The sequence below is a fragment of the Chelmon rostratus genome, chromosome 8, assembly GCF_017976325.1.
Source record: "Chelmon rostratus isolate fCheRos1 chromosome 8, fCheRos1.pri, whole genome shotgun sequence".
In the NCBI taxonomy this organism is placed as follows: Eukaryota; Metazoa; Chordata; class Actinopteri; order Chaetodontiformes; family Chaetodontidae; genus Chelmon; species Chelmon rostratus.
In genome coordinates this window covers 3,604,378-3,625,570 of record NC_055665.1, presented here as the reverse complement: position 1 = coordinate 3,625,570, position 21,193 = coordinate 3,604,378, and the positions used below count along the sequence as shown (strand labels likewise).

The following is a 21,193-nucleotide window of genomic DNA, read 5'->3' as shown; positions in this document are numbered from 1 at the left end:
GTTTATTCAGATGCTTGAGACTCCGTCTGCCTCAATGGAACAAGTCTGCCATCATTCAAGAAGAGTGGAGGTGGGGGGGGGGGGGATTAGTGGTATCAGAAAACTAAGCAGCTTTCATATTGACAGAACAAGCAGTTTCATTCCTTGGGAACTTATTCTCTGCTAAACTTTACCCACTGACATAGTGAACCAAATCACCCTCCCTGACTGGCCAAAGCCTGATCAGCATTCTGCCTCACCTTCCAGCTCAAGTGATTTACAGGTGGGAGGCTTATTCTGGAGCTGGAGTCAAGGACAGCTTGGCAGCCAGACTCAGGCAGACTGATAGTCTTGCTCGCAGTGAGCTGATGTCAGACTGTCTTTGGAACATGGATCCTGAAAGTGGCCCCGCAGTCACCATGAGGCAGGGAGCCCCAAACTTCCACCCACCTCCCTCTTCATCAATGCAAATTAATGCAAAACACTGTTCACCCTGTATGAATTAGAATAAACACAGATTTTATTGAGTTTACTTCAGGAGGAAACTGCTTCACTACTGAATGACTGATACATGAGTCCTGGTCCAGAATACTTGGACGCCGGAGTGTGAATATCTTATCTATTGTCTTCCTGTTTATCAGTCAGTGCCACAGGACATGCTTGTTGCATGTCATTTACACTAATATGCTGCACTATGTGTGTTTGTGTCTTAGACCTGCTGTTTGGCGTCCCTGGGAAGTACACCGGGGTCAGTCACTACAACAGGAAGAGGGTGGTGACATACACAATCACTGTAGTGCTGTCCAGCTACGATGCAGGGTGAGTTACCTGTGCAGTAGAAGAGGAAGATGAAAGTGCAGTTTCTAATAATCTAATTTAATCACATTATGGCTGATGTTTCTTGTGTGAAGAGTACATGTAGTTTAGCCTTTGCTACACAGTATGAAGCTTTCATCTCTTTCTATTCTATTCTTTTCGTGTTATGACATCATTATAAACAGCTATAATGCAAATTCTACACCCCCTGGTTAGAATTGATTTTGTTTTAGACTGACCAAACAGTTTAAGTTAATAAAAGTTTTGGTTTCCTTGACTGAGCTTCTCTTGAGCTGCCGCTGCCGCTGCCGCTGCTAATGATGATGATGATGTTGATGTTGATGTTGACCTTGACGTCTGTGTGTATCCAGGTTCCTGGGCAGCCTGCGGGCCCGTCTGAAGCAGCTCCACCCATCAGCCAACTGCAGCCTGAGAGACGACCACATGGTCCACGTCCACTTCAAAGAGGAAATCGGCATCGCCGAGCTCATCCCCCTCGTCACCACATACATCATCCTTTTTGCCTACATCTACTTCTCCACACGTCAGTCCGACTCCCTGCCTGTCTGCTCTTTCCTTTGTCTTGTTCCACCATAGTTTTCTCTTCCTGCTTGCTTTGTTTTGTCCTCATTTGCGCACCTATCACTGCTCAATCTTTGAAATGTGCCAAACATCCAGACTCTTGTCTATTGCGCCTTTGTGTGCGCACGTGTGTTCGTGTGCCAGCGTTGTTCCTGTCTGGTGCAGGGATAATCCTCACACAGGAACAGTACTGCTGCTGCAAGAATGCACTCACCCAACCCTCAGCGACTTGCCAGTACAAACATTAGTTCACGAAACAAACACACACATACTCAAAGTACACAAAATTAAATATTCACACTCAAGCTGATTAGTCGATACAGACTTTGCAGCTTGTTAGACTTTTTTTTTTTAAATGTAATGTGCAAAAGTAAACAAAGAATTGTTTGTAACTGCAGTTATTATTTAAAAAAAAAAAGATTAATGCCATTTTTTCAGTTTCTGAAGGTTACAAAAAAGATTTAGAATATTTTTCATTAATCAATTAGTCAAGGTCAGTGTTTTAAAGGTTATTAAAATTTAAAGATATTAACACTGAAACAATTTTGGATTAAATCACTAAATCAAAAACTCTTTTTGAAGGTCATGTTTATTTTAATAACAAACCTGGTGCTTCGATTTCATTAACTGGCATCTAAAAGATTTTGGCAACACTTGTCTGTTCTCTTTTATGAAACCGTTGGCACGCAGGGTAGCCGTTGTATGGATAACTGTCATGTCCTGTCTTCAGTGTAGCATATTTTCCTCCCTGCAGGTAAGATTGACATGGTGAAGTCTAAGTGGGGTCTGGCGCTGGCTGCTGTGGTGACAGTCCTCAGTTCTCTGCTCATGTCTGTGGGACTGTGCACCCTGTTTGGACTGACACCCACGCTCAATGGAGGGTAGGAATGCCCACTGTTTTCTACCTATGTCAGTGTGTCTGTCAGCGGTATACCTCAGAAACATTTAAAGGATAGGAACAGACATGAATGCTGAGAGTTTGAGATTCATTTTTGCCAGTTGAAAATAATTAGTATAAATCAAATGGTTCACGAGTGTGGAGCTAGTTCTGAATCCAGGGCGTCGTGAAATGATTTTGACTTAAAATGAGTTACAGGAATGATGTGTTCAGGTGCAGCACTGTGGAAAGGTTTGGAGGATGCCTGGAGCACATTAAACCTTTTACTTCAGTGAGTTAGAATCAGGTTTCTCGCTGCTTATATCATCACCTTTAGAGAAGCACATTTGAGACGAGGCCAAGTCTTCGGTCTGTCCACCACTTTGGTCCAGACTGAATATCTCAACAACACTTGGATTGATTGCCATGAAATTTAGTGTTGATATTCATGTTTCTGAGAGGATGAATCCTGATTTTAGTGACCCCCCGACTTTTCCTGTAGCGCCACCACTAAGTTGATGTTTTTGGTTTTTAATGGAATGATTAGACAACCAGTGAATGAGTTTGAGTCTTGTCAGAAATAATGACATAACCAACTCCCTCAGCTGTCCTTTGTTTTTAGTGCTAATTAGCAAATATTAGCATGCTAACACATTATGATCGTGAGCATGTTAGCATGCTGGTGGTAGCATTTTGCTCAGTAGCACCACTGTGCCAAAGTACAGTCTCACGGAGCTGCTGGCACGGCTGTAGCCTGTTGACTCAGTCTCGAATCAGGAACGTGTCAACATGTGTTTTACAACTTCTCACATATACAGATTTTTTTAGAGGTAATTTGATCAAGTTATTTATCAGCTATAGTGAAACAGGACCGCTGACCAAAACTATTAATCTCAAACTTATTTATGGGAGGTCACAGAAAAACCTTTGAAATTAGCTTCTGTGTCACAGCTGGAACAGTTTCAGCAGCTGTCATGTGGCCCTCATTATGCTCAGCTATTGACATTCAAGAGTATCCTGTAAATATTTACTGGCCCAATAGGCTGTTACAGTTTTATCATACTCTCTTATCTTATTCATGCAAAGACAAGGAAAGGTCCACCAACACACATTTTTGCTCAAACACATGCCGTCTTATTGATCTCCCACTTCCTCTACATTGACTTTACATGGATTTGTGTTAATATTTACAGCGGGTGGGCAGAAAGTCAGTGTGCTATTGTGCATGAGAACGAAGGGACGGGGCGTGGATGTGGGTGGGACTTCACGAGGGGGCAGAGATGTAGTGATGTTGACATTCAATGGCTGTCCAATCATTTGAGGATTGTTAGAAAGCAGACCTTGTGGCGTGACACCACTGTTGTCCAACCACTGATCAAGATCAACGCAAGTCTGCTATGGGCTGTTACTTGTACTTTCTGTGTGTTTGCATAAACGCACATCAAGGCCAACATAACAAGATATGCATGCGAGCTACACCACATCCTGCTTGCTCATGAAGTATCTGCTATAACGTGCAGAGCTGTTGACACTTCTGTGACCTAGTTATACACTTATGTCTGCAGTACAAGCTCACTGCAATTTCCCAGCTTGGGATAAATAAAGTATATCTATCTATCTATATACTCTCAAACTAATCTCTCTGTGTCCTTCAACAGAGGAAATTCCCAGCAGCCACCTGCCAAATATCGATAGATCATTTTTAGAGTAGTTATGGTTTGATTTATTCCATCAGCTGCTCAGGCAGGAAGGGAGCCCTCATTGTTAAAATCACTGGTGTAGTTTTGACCTGTGTCACATACATTTTTTTTTTTTTGATCCAGCCGTCACTTTGACTAATGGAAAACCTGATGATTCACTTGATCCTCATTGTAAGTCATCATCTTGACGGTCACACAGATCATCTTTCAGAAACAGCAAAGCTGCTGGTGAAATTACTGACTTAAAAAGTGGTTCTTCTTCAAACGTGACAGGAGAGTTTGTTTCGTCAAAGTCATTGTCAGATTGCGAAGAGAAAAAAGTGGAGACAAAACATCCCAAAGTGGCAAGGGAAAATGTACCTAGTAGTGTTCATGTAGACCAGCTTTATGTTTTACATTTTCTTCCTGTGTTCATAGTTTTGTTGTTTTCTGTCTGCAGGGAGATTTTTCCTTATCTGGTGGTGGTGATCGGCCTGGAGAACGTCCTGGTCCTCACTAAGTCCGTGGTGTCCACCCCCGTCGACCTCGAGGTCAAACTCCGCATCGCTCAGGGTAAGAGTAGAGAGTGTGTGTGTGATATGTTCGTTTCTAGTACAGCAAGACCAGAAACCAGATGAATCAAAGGGTAGTAAACTGACTTGCTTCAGAGTGTCTGGCTGCATAAATTGGCGCATTAAGTTTCTCTTGTTTGCTTTTTAAACTTGATCTCTTTTCCTTCAGGCCTAAGTAATGAGAGCTGGTCTATCATGAAGAACATGGCCACTGAACTGTGCATCATCCTCATTGGATATTTCACTCTGGTGCCAGCTATCCAGGTAACAGAAATATCTTATCTTACCTTATCTTAACAGAAATATATTTGAATTGTTGCATCAGCCAAAACAAAGTGTGGGAAATATTCATTAGACATGTCTCATATAGTGAAGAATATGTTAACACAGTATGAAAACAACAGAAAATATGAAAAAACACACATTAGATACATCCTCTATCTTTTCACACTGAGGATTGCATCCCTTGTTGCAACACAACACATTGAATCCAAAAACTGTTAGGACTTTCTGAGGAAATTTCAATTGCATTGCAAAGCTGTATCACACAGGTGCTTCTGCAGTACTTTCATTCATTCATTTTTTTTTTTTCCATAGCATGTGCTCTGTGTCCGTATGCTGCTCTGATGTGCCTCCTGGTCTCTGTATGTTTTAGGAGTTCTGTCTGTTTGCTGTTGTGGGGCTGGTGTCTGACTTCTTCCTGCAGATGTTCTTCTTCACCACAGTACTATCTATTGACATCCGACGTATGGAGGTGAGAACACATGATAACACTCAAACCTCAGTTTGCACCTCATAAAATTAGCTAAATGGTAGCATCAGTACTGGCCACTACCTGGAGCATCTTCTAAACAGGCCTGGGTCAGTTGATTGGGCAGTGCTGTTTGGATTGTGTGGAGCAGTGTGAACTGGCACTAGGGGGGGTGACTCTGGGACGCCGGAGTTCACCGCCTAGCCTCCTGGAGGTGTAGTGGGACTAAGTAGGCGAAACACTGTTGAAGGGAGGTTTCCACCTGATGACCCCCAGAGACGTGTTAGGAATCACTGCTCTTTGACATGTATAGAGGCAGATTAGAGCTCCAAGGTTCTTCACTGAGAATGAATCCTCTTTTTGAGCACAAGTATCTTGAGTTTAAATTAACAGTTTTACATTTTAGACATTTTCATCTTACCTTTCTATTTCTGTGATCATGATTTAATCAATCATAATAATCAATGGAAAAAACTGCAAAAACATGATAACATGAAAACTGTTTCACGAACAACCTGTATCTCATCAGCAGATGTAGGTGATACAGGAGTTCAGATAGCAGTCACAGACCCACATACATTCACCACATAGTTTCCAGATTACTGTTTTTTCCCACATGTGCACTTCTTACTAAAAACCTCTTACTGTTTCACTACCTGTCACACACATACTGAAACCTTTCATTGGTGTTCAGCTCAGTGCCCTGCTAAACAAGCATTAGCACCATAATCCATACATTTACACACACACAAAAATCTGATTAAAGTATCCTTGAACCCATATCCTTGGAAGAATATGTGGCATATGTAATATGTTGTTAATCTTTTTTTCCAACAGTCCAAAACTGGAAGATATTCTATATACAATATTATAAAACACTGGAAACACATTTAAGAACCTGCAACCAGAGACTGTTGTTTGCTTGACTAGTCACTTTAATGATGAAAAATCAGTTGACAATCATTTCATCATAAGACTGGTAAACTTGCAGGTAGAAAAGAGAGGTTAATCAGTGAAATTAGCTGGTGTTGTGCTTGGCAGGACAAAATTCGGCCTGTGTTTTTGCCTCAAATCTGTGTGACTTTGAGTCAAGTGTCTTTATTTATAGAGTGCATTAAAAAACAAGTGTTGTCCAAAGTGCTAACAAAGATGTAAAATAAATTATTTTGAATATAATCATAAAAACAGATTTGCACAGAGAACAAATGGATAAAAACAAACAATGTGAGCAGTCATGTACAGTCGATGATATGGCTGTTATGAGATGGGTCTTTAGGTGGGTTTTAAAGATTTGACTGATAGACTGGTAAACTATTCCACAGCTTAGGCCCAACAGCAGAAAATGCCTGATCAGCCCTGGATTTGAACGAGGAGTCAGTGTGAAGGAACAGCTCAGGTTGCATTGTAATGTTAGTGTCAGGAGGCTGTTTGTTCGCTGCTGCGGAGGAGGAAATAAAGTTTCTGTTTACAAACACCACGACAACATCTTGCGACCATCCTTCATCAGATCGCTCCGCTATGAGCCGGGCCAAGTTAGTCTAAAGAAGCAACAATGCACAGTCATTTGAGAGCAAAGAAAGGCAGAATAGTTCCCAGTGAATATCACATACTGTTTATACTTAAAATGGCTCACTAGTGCGGAGTCTCGCGGCTGAATTTTGAAGCAGCTGCAGGTGAGATAAGGCTGCCTGCCTCATTGATTCGTGCATACAGAGAACTGCAGCGGTTGAGAATAAACAAAAACATAAACTATGATCTCCAAATGCTTAACAGACCAAAATCATTTTAATTTTGAAAAATGAAAGGCGACAGAGATGATTTGGTGCCAGGAAGTGTTGCTCAAGGTGTGGAAGGTTTAGGTTCTGGTTTAGGTGTAGGAAGCTTTTAGCTGTTCAGGATTTTACCTCAGTTCAGTCCAGATGGGAGTTACAACAGTCTGGATCACCAGGTTTCAGAGAGGCACAGTTGGTCCTAAGTAAAATGTTTTTAGAGGGTCAAAATGTGTAAACCACCTCAATCCTCCACAGTTGGCTGACTTGAACCGCCGCCTGCCAGCCGAAGCAGGACTGCCACCACCCAAACCTGGTCCGCTGCGGCCCCGCGAGGTCCCCCCTCCTCCACGACCCTCCCCCCACACGATCACCCTGCAGACCCCGGCTTTCAGAAACCTGAGGCTCCCCAAGAGGCTGCGTGTGGTGTACTTCCTGGCTCGGACACGCCTGGCTCAACGCATCATCATGGTGAGAAGACGATTCATAGCCGTCTGCTGGCTGACACTCGCCTGACATTGTTGTCTTTTTGCGCAACTTCTGTGCCTGCAGGCATTACCTTACTACCTTCCTCTTTTGTATGGATGTCACAAAGACTGACAGGAACGTTTTCTGGCCAAAGTTTGTTAGCTGACTGACATGCCAGTGTAACCTCCCCCTTTCAAATATGTGCCAGTACCACTAGTGGATAAAGTAGCTTTAGCCACATTAACAGGGCGTGGTAGCTTAAAACAAGAGCCACACTGAGTTAGCTAACGCAGGATAACGACATGTCCACATTAATTTGTTTTTTAGTTTTAGTTTTATGGTAAAAGTGCATTTATTTATTTATTTTTTTTTTTTTGGTAAACAAAAATGTTGAAAATGAAAAATGCCAGATAAAACTGGATTTATTATTGTGTGGTCAGGGGTTACAGTGTAGCTTCTGAGCTAATGCATATATCCAAGTGCACTTCCTCAACATGTAACCACATTACTATAGACAGGCCTGCAGAGATACTGCATAGAGATTTCAAGATCTGCGATTGGTCAGGTTTTGCTTTCTCGTACAAGTTTCCAGTGCAGTTAGAGATTATTGAGAGTGAAGATATCGTTAGGGAGGCTGAAGAAAGGCTCAATAATTGCCTCCTTTTCAGTAAGACACATCCAGCAAAGCCACCGCAGCCCTGTCACAGTGAATAGAGGAATGATGGCACCAACGCTGTGAACGCTCCAGTTGTCCCTTTATATCATAAAGTCAATAAAAGAATGTGACCACAGTTCAGTCCACACACATGATCAGGCTGCTCATAGATAGACATCTTTATTTATCTCCAGTGGGAACACATTTGTCTCGTGCTGCAGCGGAGCTGTCAACGACTGAAATGCAACACTGACCTATAAATTAAATACACACTACTGCACAGGTTTTAATAAGTTACGGATTGATAAATTATTCCCTTGCACCATGTAAAAATCCAGCTTTAGTGTGGCCAAAACGATGAGAAACAGATGCATTTTCACAGGGCCAAATTAAGGCCCTGTTAAATATTCACAGACATGGACAGATGACTAAATGTATGTAACACAGACTCTTGCAGCTGTGCAGATTGATAATTTGATCTTTAGTGTTGATGGAGTTCGTCTGCTGGTTATTGCGAAATGTGAGAATGTATGTGAGTAATTGGTTTGTTGTCACAGTTGGCGAAAGACATGAGTTATGACAAGAAGGAAATGTGCCTGATGATTGAACAGTGTGATATGATTTATTATGTGAATAGTGAGATATGATATATTAGGTTTATATGATATATAGATGTTTACTTGAATGAGAGAAATTCCTTCTCGAGGCAAATCACTGTTGGTGAAGATGTGAAAAGTTAAAAAAGTTAAACAACTCATCAGAAGTATGAGATAAAACACCTCAGCCGACTGATCGTTATCGTTCATCTGCTTCATCTCCAGGTCGGCACGGTGATCTGGATCGGCATCCTCGTCTACACCGACCCAGCAGGAATACGCACCTACCTGGCTGCGCAGGTGTCTGAGCAAAGCCCTCTGGGAGACCCCGGAGGAGGTGGTCTGCCCCCTCACCTGGGAGTAGCCCCCGTCTTTCGTGGAGCAGATCCTACCAGCACGCTCAGCATCCACCGAGCACCAGATCCAACTCCTTTACCTGAGAACCAATCACAGGGCCACCATGGTCCAGCCAGGGCAGGGCCCGTCCCCCAGGCTCCGCCCTCCGTTCCCCAAATCACCTGGGGGGCGGAGGATGAGGAGGGCTGGAGGAGGCTCTCTTTCAGGCACTGGCCATCGCTCTTCAGCTACTACAACATCACTTTAGCAAAGAGGTGAGTGAAGCAGGAGAGTTATTCAGCGTTGAGTCACAGAAGAAGTCGATTCTGACTTTAGTTCACTGAACTAGAAGTGAGTCTATTTTAGGTTGAGTCAGAAATGAGCAGGTGTCATAACTGCATGAGTTCAATCACTAATTATGAAAACTCTGTTTGAGATATCTGATTTTCTCCTTTAATAACCCCTTAAACTCCAGATTCATCTAAAAAAAACGTATTCATGGTGTTGGATTTTATTTATATATAATTGAAGACAAGTCTTACTTCGCCTGTGGTTTTTTAAAAGCAAAACAACATAAACATTAAAGCCTTACAGCTCTTTTATGCAGTTAATGTACTGTAGGTACAAGCCAGTGACCTGTTCAAGTTGTTTTCTGTTATAACCCAATAATGAAACGTGCTAACTATCTACAGATCCATCCATAATGGATCAAGTGGACAAACAACCACAACTAGCAAGCATTAGCATTTTGCTAGCGGTTTGATCTGTCTTGTCCCTACATGAAGGTGCTTTGGGCAGTTTGATTCTATACGGAAGAGCCCATCAGGTTTTGTTGCATCCTCTTTATTACCGTCTGTCCTGTTTCAGGTACATCAGCATCCTGCCCGTCATTCCTGTCACCGTTCACCTGAGCCCCCAGGAGGCCATCGAGACACGTCACCCTCAGGACACCAGACACCCACCTCCACCCATTCCCAAAGTCTCTGCCGATCTACAGACAGACCTCACCCTCTATAAGTCAGTACTAAGACACACACACACACACACACACACACACACACACACACACACACACACACACACACACACACACACACGTCTTTCCACCAGTTTTTAAAGACAAAACTTTAGATATTGAAGATAACACACTAAAGGCAGTGGGGCGGGATTAAAGTTATCAGTCATAGCAGTACATCATGTATCCAAAGACAGACTAAAACGGAAGTGAGCTAAATAAATCAGTTTCAACGACTCAACAGAAGGTTATTTGTTGAATACATACTCAGAGTAACACAGTACTCTGTCTGCCACAACGGTCAAAATGCTCCCATCCAACAATCAGAGAAAAAAACACCCCACTGTGGTGTCATATTACTAAATCCATATTAGAAAAGATGGCAGTAGGGTAGAAGTCTCATCACTGACCAGCTGCACGGGGATGTGTTTTTGGTGCTTAAGTGGGTTGTGGGTGTCTTTGGCTTGTGGACTCTTTTCTGCAGGTAAATAGGATGATTTTATTCTAAAATGTAGATTAGACTAAAATATTGCACAGTGCAAATATTTGTTATCATTACATCTGCAGAGTTCCATCAGCTCATGTTGTGTTTATATTGACTGCACTGTGTCCATAAAACCATTCAGCCACTTTTCATGTTTTATTGTTTTATGATGTTGAAACATGTTGTGATCTGTCTTCTTCTTTTTTTTTTAATCAAACAATTTCAAAATAATTTCCACAACCTGCTCTAATTGGTGATTGATTTGTTTTAGCCAGCCAAAAAATGTTATTTTTTAAATCTGCACCTTTTTAAAACAAACCTGCTCACACACAGACCAGTGTGAGGGGGGGCAACAGCAGTTAAGGTCCTTGGCCTTGGACCTTTCCACCAGGGTGTCATTGAACTGATTGCACAGTGAACATTGAAACCTTTCCGTCTCCACTGCAGTCATCTTCATCTTGAGGCAGAGCAGTACAGGAGAATAGATTCCAAGCTCTGGGGTCAAGGTCGTTTTAAGTTCTCACACTCATACGTAACACAGATTTAAGGCCAACACTGTGCAGGGAATGACAACATATTGGATTATTTGTTTTTGTAAGCATGTACATTAATTTAGAAAGTAAACCTGAGTGAGACCTTTTCTTTTACATTTAGAAGAAGGGAATGAAGGAAAAGCTTTGACTCAGGAATGCATGACGTGAAATGTGTCAGTGTAGTAGTGTCTCCCTGACTGGATCTGACTGGCTGATACCTGAGATCTGTGATGCAACAGTGGAGAGGAATAATGTTTATCCTGTATGGTCTCAGAACAATTCAATATTCAGGTCGATTAAATGCATTTCTTTTGTTCTGTAGGTTACATTTTACATTTTTGAGGTAAAAAAAAAATACTTAGAAAAAAAAAACTCTTAGTCAGGTTTTTAACATCTTGCTGGCAAAAGAAGTTGATATGTCTCTTGAACTTATTTGGCTCTATTGCAGCATTTGGCAGTTAGTTGTTGTTTGTTGGGCAGTGTCTCTTCTCCATGAAAAACTGTAAGAAACAAAGACAAAAAAACAAGTTTTTACCATACTGTCTCATTTTACCTGTTGTGGTCATCTCAGGGTGTGATGGTGATGTATATCTTTCCATCACTGCTCTGATAGTTGACTGCTGTGCATCTGGAAAACATGTGGAAAGAGCGTTGCATTAATATGATAACTGGCAACCGAGAGCTGTTGTCACTGTCCTGGCTGTGGCAGAACTGCACATTCAAGGAGATTCTCATCTTGCTGATTTAGATGCTTATTCCTCCGTTGGCATGAAAATGTAGTTAATGCAAATGTCACCTTATTTTTCATGTGATGAAATATTATGAAAATGTTGAGTAAAAAACTGAACATTTTGCAGCAGCCTGGGCCTGTCCTCAAGGCATTTTCACAAAGTGGCCAAAGAAGCATAAGAAGTAATGACAACTCCTGGAAATCAAGGCATCCTCTTCGTCATGTTATCTGTTCGGGAAGCCTGTGAACTAAACGTGAAGAACGTCACAGAGAGAGATTCAGCCGTCTCATAAATGGAGTGGAGTGTAGTTTTCACTGCAGTTGCTGTGTTGTGTAAGACACTGTGTGGTCACCTTGACTGCTGGTCGAGTTCTGCGTTTCATCTTTGGACAGCAGATACGAAGGCTATCAGCTGAAGTTAGGTCAGGGTCACGACCTTCACAGCTGGTAGGTGGAGGCTGAGTTTACGACTTGTTTGGATGACCCTGAGACGGAGACAAGGCCAGTGTGATAAAGTTGAACGTGCTGTTACAACCAGATTCAGAGCAGGTTGCAACACAGGAAGATTGTTTGTTGAATCACTAGAAAGCGATTAGCATGCAACAGAAACAACAACAAGAGAGCCTTGAGTCGTTCAGGCTGTTTCATACTGGATTCCCACAACCGATTTCAACTAGAAGGTGGTCCATATAGTCAAATTCAGCTCACACAAACCAACACTCAGCACTCAGTGTTGGAAAGTTGCTCGAGCTGTTGCTGAAAGATGACATTCTGTCAAACATTGAAAATGGTTTGTACTGTTTAAAGCTATTTACCTCAAGTTATGGATATAAAACATGCCTGTTTTAAGCTCTTCACTCAACGCTATTTCTGTTTATCAGTCTGTTTTATGCCCCAAACCTGAAAATATTCTTAAATTGCAGTCGTAATTCTTACTCATCACACACTTTCCATCTTCCTTCCTGCCTCCTCTACCCTGCAGTGTTGACATTGGTAGGATGGAGGACACATCCAGCTAATCATAATTGCACAGTATAAACCTGTCAAAGGCTACAAACACACATATTTAAGGCTTTAAGAATCAGAGGCCTTTGTGGTTTGATAATATTGTGTAATTTCGGTTATCAGTACAGAGACAGGATGTTCTGTACTGGATTTGTCGCCAGCAGACAGTGCGAGCAGGTTAGCCTATCGGCCTCTCAGGCTCCAGAGGGTCGAGCTGTGCTTCCCTTTGTGTGTTTTTCAATAACGGAGCAGACTTTATATCAACAAAGAGATCGACTCTGCACATCCTTCCAAATCACTGTCTATGAATCAGATTCCTGCTGAGCTCGACTGGGTACTGCTCATACACCCCCGAGGTCAGATTTGAGATATAAACTGATCCGAACACACATCACTACTTTACTTTGCGTGTGTTTTTCCATGTTTCCATGTTGACTCAGTTTGTTCAGACAGGTACAGATTAAGTATTTACACCTCCAGCTACAAGAAGTGAGCAGGGAGAACACAAAGAAAGATCGTACTGTTGGCTCCTGTGGCTGACCTTTCTTCACGCTTTGAAAGCTAACAAAACAATTACTGACTGACTCACATTCAGTTGTTTCTACGTCACATAGCAGAATGTGTCAGGGAGTGCAGGTCAATTCATCCTGCTCAGGGAAATATTTACAAAGGAATACGTGTGGACAGCTTATTCAGACTCTTTATTCTTTATTTCTGAGTCTGTTAACTTAAATAAATCTGCTTTTTCAGATGTTACTGGTACTTTGTTGCATATTTATCTGCTTCCCTCTCATTTCCTGTGTGCTCTCAGCTGTCTTCTGTCCAATAAAAGCAAAAACGCCCCATAAATCATGCTTCTGAGTTCACTACGTACTTTGAGTGCAGCTTTGTGTTTAAAGGTGAGTTTTCGTTGTTAAGGACTGGTATTTCAGGCAGAGTCGGTCACACTGCTCTGGCAGTTTTCATCGGCACAGTTATACCACATTCCACAGCAGGTAGGCGAGCAGGCAGATACACTGTGTCATGCTTTGCCCGGTGGATAGTTCAGCACATTGCAGGACTGGCTTTGTGAGGGAGGAGCTGCAGAATATTTTATGAGGGAAACTCAGAACTCTCAGTTGTCATGTTGTATTGATCAGTTGATCAGTTTAAATATCTTAAAACTGTAGATTGTGCATGAAGTTGCAAACCTGAAACAATCAAAAAGTTGTTAAAAATGAGAGACAGCCAGTGTGACTTTACAGGAAGATAAGATAAGATAAAACTGGGTAATTTGGGCATTACAGCAGCATTGAAAGCAGTGGGAAGAAAAAATTATCAGCAGAGGTAGAGAACATTTGAAAAAAACATATTATACAAGCGGAATGGAAATGACTATATAAAAGAAAAATAAAATATGTAGAAAAAAATGTATAAGAAATATGTAAAAAGTGTGTATTGCCCCGATAGCTGTGGAAAAAAAAACAAAACAATGTAAGCTGCCTTTCGATTAAAAATAACAATACATAGTGTTACTACGATTGCACAGAAGAATGAAGTATACAAAACAGTAGATGCTATGTAATATTGCACAAAATGCAAAAGGAAATATGAAATATTGCACAAAAAGTATGGAAATGAGCAGAATTTGTCAACACAGTCTTATGTTAAGTGATGCTGGAGTTGAATAATCTGACAGCTGATGGAATGAAGGACCTGTGGTAGCGTTCCTTCTTACACACTGGATGCAGCAGTCTGTTATTGAAGGAGCTGCTGAGGGCCCCCACTGTGTCATGGAGAGGGTGGGAGGGGTTGTCCATGATAGATGTCTGCTTGGCTAACATCCTCAGTGGTGTCCAGAGGGCAGTCATGGACAGGAACAACAAACATCTGCACTTTACAACATCTGCATGGTTAACAAACATAAGCTCAGAAATACTGATAACAAATGAATTCCAGTTAAAAGTGGGAGTTCATGCAGCAGTTTTAGTGAGGAGCTGAACGCCTGTGGCATATATTCTAAGTTTAATGTTTTTGAGCAATTAAATTAATTAATAAATGTCAAGATGTGGCCTTTCGAGGGCTGTGGTTGTCCTCTGAATTTGTCGATGGGTATAAATGTTGACTATAGTGATGCTGCAGAAAAAGTGTTTACAAGAAAAAACGTTCTTCATCCATGCAGGGTGGCAGCTCTGGGCCTGGCTGCAGGCGTCCTGCTGGTTCTGCTGCTCTTCTGTCTCTACCGGGTTCTCTGCCCACGGAACTACGGCCAGAACGGCATTGCTCACGGGCGCCGGCGCCGAGGGGACCTGCCCTGCGACGATTACGGCTACTCGCCACCCGTGAGCGAGATCTCACCTCTGCTGCTGAGGGGCCACAGTATGGTGAGAATAGACCGATAAAGAAGACACATACAACCCAGATGACTGACAGAAGTATCTGATTGGTGGAGACATTGGCTGATTTTAAAGCCACTATGAGAAGAATTAAAAAATTTCAGATTTTGAAACTTTAACTGACAACTAGAAACCTCTCATTCAAGCCCATGTGTTCATGTGGTTCCTGCTCTGTCTCTCTGTCTTGCAGGACATCGAGTGTTTGGCAAGTGATGGGATGTTGCTGGCTAGCTGTTGCCTAGCAGGACAGATTCGGGTTTGGGACGCCCAGACTGGTGACTGTTTGACCGTCATCCCAAACCACGGGTGAGAATGTCACAATATCCATTTGTTTTTTTTTTAGTTTTCAGAGCTTTGCAGGTGATGTCCTCTAAATGTGTCCAGCATTTAGCAGATTTTTTATTTGAAGCTCTACTGTATTATTGCTGATGCAAGCTTAAAGTGTTGCTATCATCTGGTGATGCTCATTCTTTATGGTGTCACAACACCACACATGATTTTATTGTTTCATAGAAATTAAGGGCTTTTTTGTTTTACCTCCTTGAAGAATCATGTGAGCTGTACTGAGCAGAACAGTTTACAGCTGAAGAGCAGCTGAAGCTTGTCAGGGCTCTCTAGTGGCCAAACTATGTGGTGATGACACGGTTTTTAAATGATGCAATGAGTTACCTGTCTCCTTAATTCTCAGCAGTGTTTGATGGTGCCTTGCAGCTGAGTACTCTGTTTCCTCCTCAGGCTCAGACGGAGCAGCAGCAGTAGTGGCTGCTGGGAGCAGCGGGATGGCTGGGATGGTGTGGGCGGAGCTGCGGAGTCGGAGGGTTTGGGCTCTGAAGCTCGTGGCGCCTCCGTCAGTGCTGACGGCCTATCAGAGGAGGAGGGCTACCCCCTGAGACGCCGCACTGCTCCCGCCCGGCCGACTCTCTTCACCGACCAGCCCGATCTCACCCCGCTCATTGACACCAACTTCACCTCCCAGCCCCCCTCACACCTCTCCACCCCACCCAGGGGAGGCTTTGACTTCGGTGGTCTGGTGGAGCGAGCCTACATGGAGCACGAGCCTCCTTCTCCCTCCACCTACCCCTCTCCTTCCTCAGCCTCCTCCTCGCCGCCAACAGGAGCTCAGCTCCAGAGGAGACCCAGCTTAGGGGACGCATCCGCATTCTTAACGCAAGAGAGAGCGTCCACAGCCGGGACGCAGGCGACGGCAGACTGGGAAAGCTCCGTCTGGGCCATGGAGCTGAGAGGAAACCTGATAGCTGCTGGGAGGAGTAGCGGTAAACTGGAGGTGTGTAAAAGAGTGAACTTGGAGGAGATGCTGCCTAAAATGAAACAATGCTGAACATGTAAAATGAATATGAACTCATGTTTTGTCACAGCTGTGGGATGCAGTGGAGGGCTCGTTACGCTGCAGTAATGAAGACGGAGTCTCTGGGATCACAGCTCTCGCCTTCCTCAACAACAGGTTAAACACAGAAAAACAGTGTTTTCTCTGGGATGGGACTAATATTTGGTTTTTGCTTCCAACTGCATTCCTTATTTATGTCAGGTTTTATTGAGGTGCATGAAGTAGTGTTACTGGGACAGAACAGCTGTTTCTGAGCACAGGGCTCATACTTCACAGTGTTGTACTCGCTGTGGTTTCACACTCTCACTGCTGCAAACTCAAAGTTGCATCAAAGTCATTTAAAACTGAATACAGTTCAAAAGTTCACTGACAGTGTGTAACATTTATCCACTGCTGGATAAAAGTTCATTCTCACTCGACCGTCAGGAAAATGTTGCGTGTTGGTAAAGCAAGACGAGCTTGACCTCACTGATTCCTCCGTGTTTCTCCTCCTCCTCCACAGAATCGTAGCGGCTCGGCTGAACGGGTCTCTAGATTTCTTCACTGTTGAGATAAACAAACCTCTGTGTCTGCTGCAGTACAGAGGTGAGGCTCCACAACATGACTCCGGTGTCTTCTTCCCTGTTTGACTGAGCTAGCTACATGACCTTAGTTAGTCAATGTGAAGTAAATGAAATGAAGAAGAAGCATGACAGTCTTATTCAGTTCATTCTTTCCACTCCCTGCTGTCTATTGATTTATTTTTGGTATAACTTTAAGAATGTGATTCACATGTAGTGACTAAGCAACTGGAAACAGATCAGACAACATTATATTTTGTATTTGAATCCCATATTTTCTGCATTTCCTCATGGAGTAAAACCCGACAGCGGTTGATTATACTAATATAATCTTGAAAGCAGCATCAGTACTATGGGTACAGTTGACTTCCTATTCACCAGGATACAAATTTATTGCATTTTTTACAAATTTGTGATTCTTTCTTAAGCAAAACAACAAACATTCTCTTGTTGCAGCTTCACCAGTGTGCAGATTTGCTGTTTGTCTCTATTTCATATAACGGTGAACTGAATATAATTGTGCTTTGCACCGTTTGTCTGAAAGAAGACATTTGAAGACATCAGCTTGGACACTGGGAGTCTGTGATGGGCACAGTTTTGGGACATTTTATAGACCAAACGATGTATAATCTGCAGATCAATTGGAAAAATTGACTTGCTCGGACACTGAAACATAACTTACAGTCTATGTTTCACACATTACAAAGTAGAAACTGGAGCTGCAACAGTTAATTGATTAGTCGATCAACAATAATTTAATTGAATCTATTTTTATTATCAATTAACATTTTTTAAGTGTAACGTAAAATGTTCTTTGCTGATCTTTAATAGACCAAACAAATAATCAACTATGAGAATAATTGTTGCTTGCAGCCCTAAACTCAAGTGATTCCGCTAAAAGATGGAACAGGAGGAAGAAATGGCCATGATGGTTCCTTAACATTTATGTCCTCCTCCTCCTCCTCTTCCTCCTCCTCCTGCAGGCGCCCCCGGGCGAGGCAGCATGCCTCCCTCTCCCTGTTACAGCAGCGAGGACGTGATCAGCTGCCAGCTCACGCGCTCGGTGCAGTGCGCTCACCAGAAGCCCATCACGGTGCTGCGAGCGGCCGCCGGGAGGGTCGTCACCGGCAGCCAGGACCACACTGTCCGGGTAACATGTCCGGCTCCTGCCGGAACCTTCAGATCTTCAGTCACCACATTTAGAAACACAACAAATACTAAAAGATCTGAAGATATTTTTTTAACTCATCAACAAGGAAAACTGAAAGGGAGCATATTTCTGACCAAATGACACACAATGAAAAATACTTTTCATTATTTGGTGTTAAAATGCCAAAGTGAGCACATCTAACAAACCAATTTCTCCGAAAAGTATATAGAAGATGAAGGTAGACAAACAGCCTGTTCGTGTTACTGTTCAGTCCTAATAATTTCTTCTTCTGTTGTAGATTTATCGTCTGGAGGACTCGTGTTGCCTCTTCACCCTGCAGGGTCACTCTGGAGGAATCACAGCCATCTACATAGACCAGGTCAGGAATACAACTTCCTCTAAGACTGTTTTATTTCACAGTAGAAATCTGTGCTCTGCTTCTCCGATTTCTTTTCTCCTTATCGAAAATATACACCAAACTACAAGACTGATCTAATGGTTTGAGTAATATTATGAGACAGCAGCATGAAGCACAGCATCAGTCCACCTGCACAGTCTGCTTGTTGTATGTACAATAGAACCACGCATGGTCCAGTCAGTGTCTTCTTCTATGATGATGTGGTCTGATGTCTTAGTTATTGGTCATATCGGGGGTTCTGACACTTTTTCAGCACGAGACCCAAAAGAGAAATTTGGAATTCATGAATGTCTACATGTACAGGCTACTGAAGACAAAAAAAAACATGAATTTAAATGTATATCCTCTGCCGTTAAAACAATGCTGAATAAATCCAAATGCAGCACTGTGATGCATTTTACCCACCACCTGGTAAAATCAGGTCCAGGGTTATTACACGCTGCAGGCTGGGGCTGAATTGATTTTAATACTGACGATATTCGCAATGTGAATTTTGCAGACTTCACACTGCCTAGAAGTAAACTCATATCTCAATGAGATTGCTTTAAGAAGTCAAAGCCTTCCGGTGAACATGTCTTTGTGCAACTCTGCGTCTCGGCCTCCTTAGACGATGGTTCTGGCGAGCGGCGGGCAGGACGGCGCCATCTGCCTGTGGGACGTCCTGACGGGGAGCCGCGTCAGCCATGTTTACGGTCACCGAGGCGACGTCACCTCGCTGGTCTGCACCACCTCTTGCGTCATCAGCTCGGGACTGGATGACCTCATCTGCATCTGGGACCGCAGCACCGGGATCAAGCTCTACTCCATACAGCAGGTACTGATGCGGCTGTTCTCAGAGCTCTGAAATGCACCAATCACCAGCGAGCATCCTGCATTGGCCAGCAGTTATTTTTTCCTTTTATGTTTGATCCTTTAACATTTTTTCTTGTGATCTCTTCATACCAAACACTGTCACAAGTCAAGTTGTGAGCAGTTCAATCAAAGAGGGGTTTTTATCTTAAAGAATAACTTTCGTTTTTTACAACCTGGACCTTATTTGTAGCATTAAATACGACCATTTACTCACCCAGACAACTTTGGTGGCATTTGGAGTCGTTTTGAAGAAATTTGCCCCAGAGGAGCGGCGCGTATATCCGTATAATGCGAGTACTCAGGGCATCCATGCGCAGCCTCTATATAACGCATAATCTGCGGCGAAACTCGTTCATATTCAATATTTTGTTATGATATGCTGGTGCTATTCCCCTCTGAGCCGGCGGTCGGCTAGTTTAGCTGTAGTTTGGCACAGCTATGGTTCGTTATTGCGTATTCGTAGCCGACCGTCGCAGAGTCAGCCGTGTTGTGGCTGGCTGCTCGCAGCACGCGAGTTCGGTAATGACATCATCCACGTCAGAGGTTGTTGTCTAGAGACACTGGATATTGATAACATGCCACCACGGGCTCAGAGGGGAATAGCAGCAGCATATCAGAACTAAATATTGGAATATGAACGAGTTTCGCAGCAGATTATGCGTTATATAGAGGCTGCGCATGGATGCCCCGAGTACTCACATTATACGGATATACGCGCCGCTCCTCTGGGGCTAATTTCTTCAAAACGACTCCAAATGCCACCAAAGTTGTCTGGGTGAGTAAATGGGCGTATTTAATGCTACAAATAAGGTCCAGGTTGTAAAAAACTAAAGTAATCCTTTAAGGCTTTTTTATCTGAAGAGTTTTTAGTGGCCAGAAGAGATAAAAGTGAAGAGCATAAAGAAGAAAAAAGCAAAGATCAAAGAAAAGTTTTAAAAAAATTAATCAGTAGCATTTGTTTCTCAGTTCATAAACCCTGAGATTTATCTTGTTGCTGCTTGTGGATCACTAATTTAAAGGATAGAACTACAAAACGATTATGTTGACATGCACACTGATGTTCCACCATTATTCTGAATGTTTCACATTTTATACTCGTCATGTAAACAATATATTCCGGTTGGATTTTCTAAATTAGGCCTTATTCAGAATGGAGTATTGTATAGTATAAGAGTATTGATAAAAACATGTGCACACACGTTCAGATTCTGCACGTTAGTTGGGGGTTTTACTGCAGTTTGCAACATGCAGCCTTTTGCCTGTTTACAGTCGGCTCTGTTCGTTGTAAACAAACCAGTTAGCCAACAGTTTGCATGGCTGAGGTAGAGATGCAAAATTTGTGTTTGGAAGGAGAAACATACCTTTAAACATTATGAAAGACTTGGATATCAACAGGTTTTTGGATCTATGCAAATGTCACCATGCCAGTGTTCTCAAGAGAGAGGCTGTGTTAGTTAACTGGAGTCCACATGGCTGCGTGTACACAGGAATGTTAGTGGAATATTCATTGTCAGTAACCATGTGAACAGTTTAGTAGGAATATTGTCTTTTTCAGATTAAGAGCATAAACTGGAATATGTTGTCCATGTAAACGAGTGTAAAAGATGTAAATGTTTAAATGATGCTGCTGATTCATTCAGAAGTTG

General features: G+C 42.6%; 1 protein-coding gene across 1 annotated transcript in view; it reads left to right on the top strand.

Annotated features, from left to right (window-relative positions):
• Positions 1-21,193, top strand: part of LOC121611067 (SREBF chaperone) — a 39,599-nt gene that overhangs the window by 13,886 nt on the left and 4,520 nt on the right. The window contains exons 6-22 of the mRNA XM_041943449.1: positions 693-798; positions 1,167-1,339; positions 2,132-2,258; positions 4,394-4,506; positions 4,675-4,769; positions 5,161-5,259; positions 7,284-7,496; positions 8,970-9,355; positions 9,948-10,097; positions 15,009-15,210; positions 15,413-15,528; positions 15,958-16,507; positions 16,599-16,684; positions 17,070-17,152; positions 18,111-18,277; positions 18,576-18,656; positions 19,303-19,509. Of these exons, the coding sequence (XP_041799383.1) occupies positions 693-798; positions 1,167-1,339; positions 2,132-2,258; positions 4,394-4,506; positions 4,675-4,769; positions 5,161-5,259; positions 7,284-7,496; positions 8,970-9,355; positions 9,948-10,097; positions 15,009-15,210; positions 15,413-15,528; positions 15,958-16,507; positions 16,599-16,684; positions 17,070-17,152; positions 18,111-18,277; positions 18,576-18,656; positions 19,303-19,509 (2,954 nt within the window). The remainder of the gene's footprint in view (positions 1-692; positions 799-1,166; positions 1,340-2,131; positions 2,259-4,393; positions 4,507-4,674; positions 4,770-5,160; positions 5,260-7,283; positions 7,497-8,969; positions 9,356-9,947; positions 10,098-15,008; positions 15,211-15,412; positions 15,529-15,957; positions 16,508-16,598; positions 16,685-17,069; positions 17,153-18,110; positions 18,278-18,575; positions 18,657-19,302; positions 19,510-21,193) is intronic.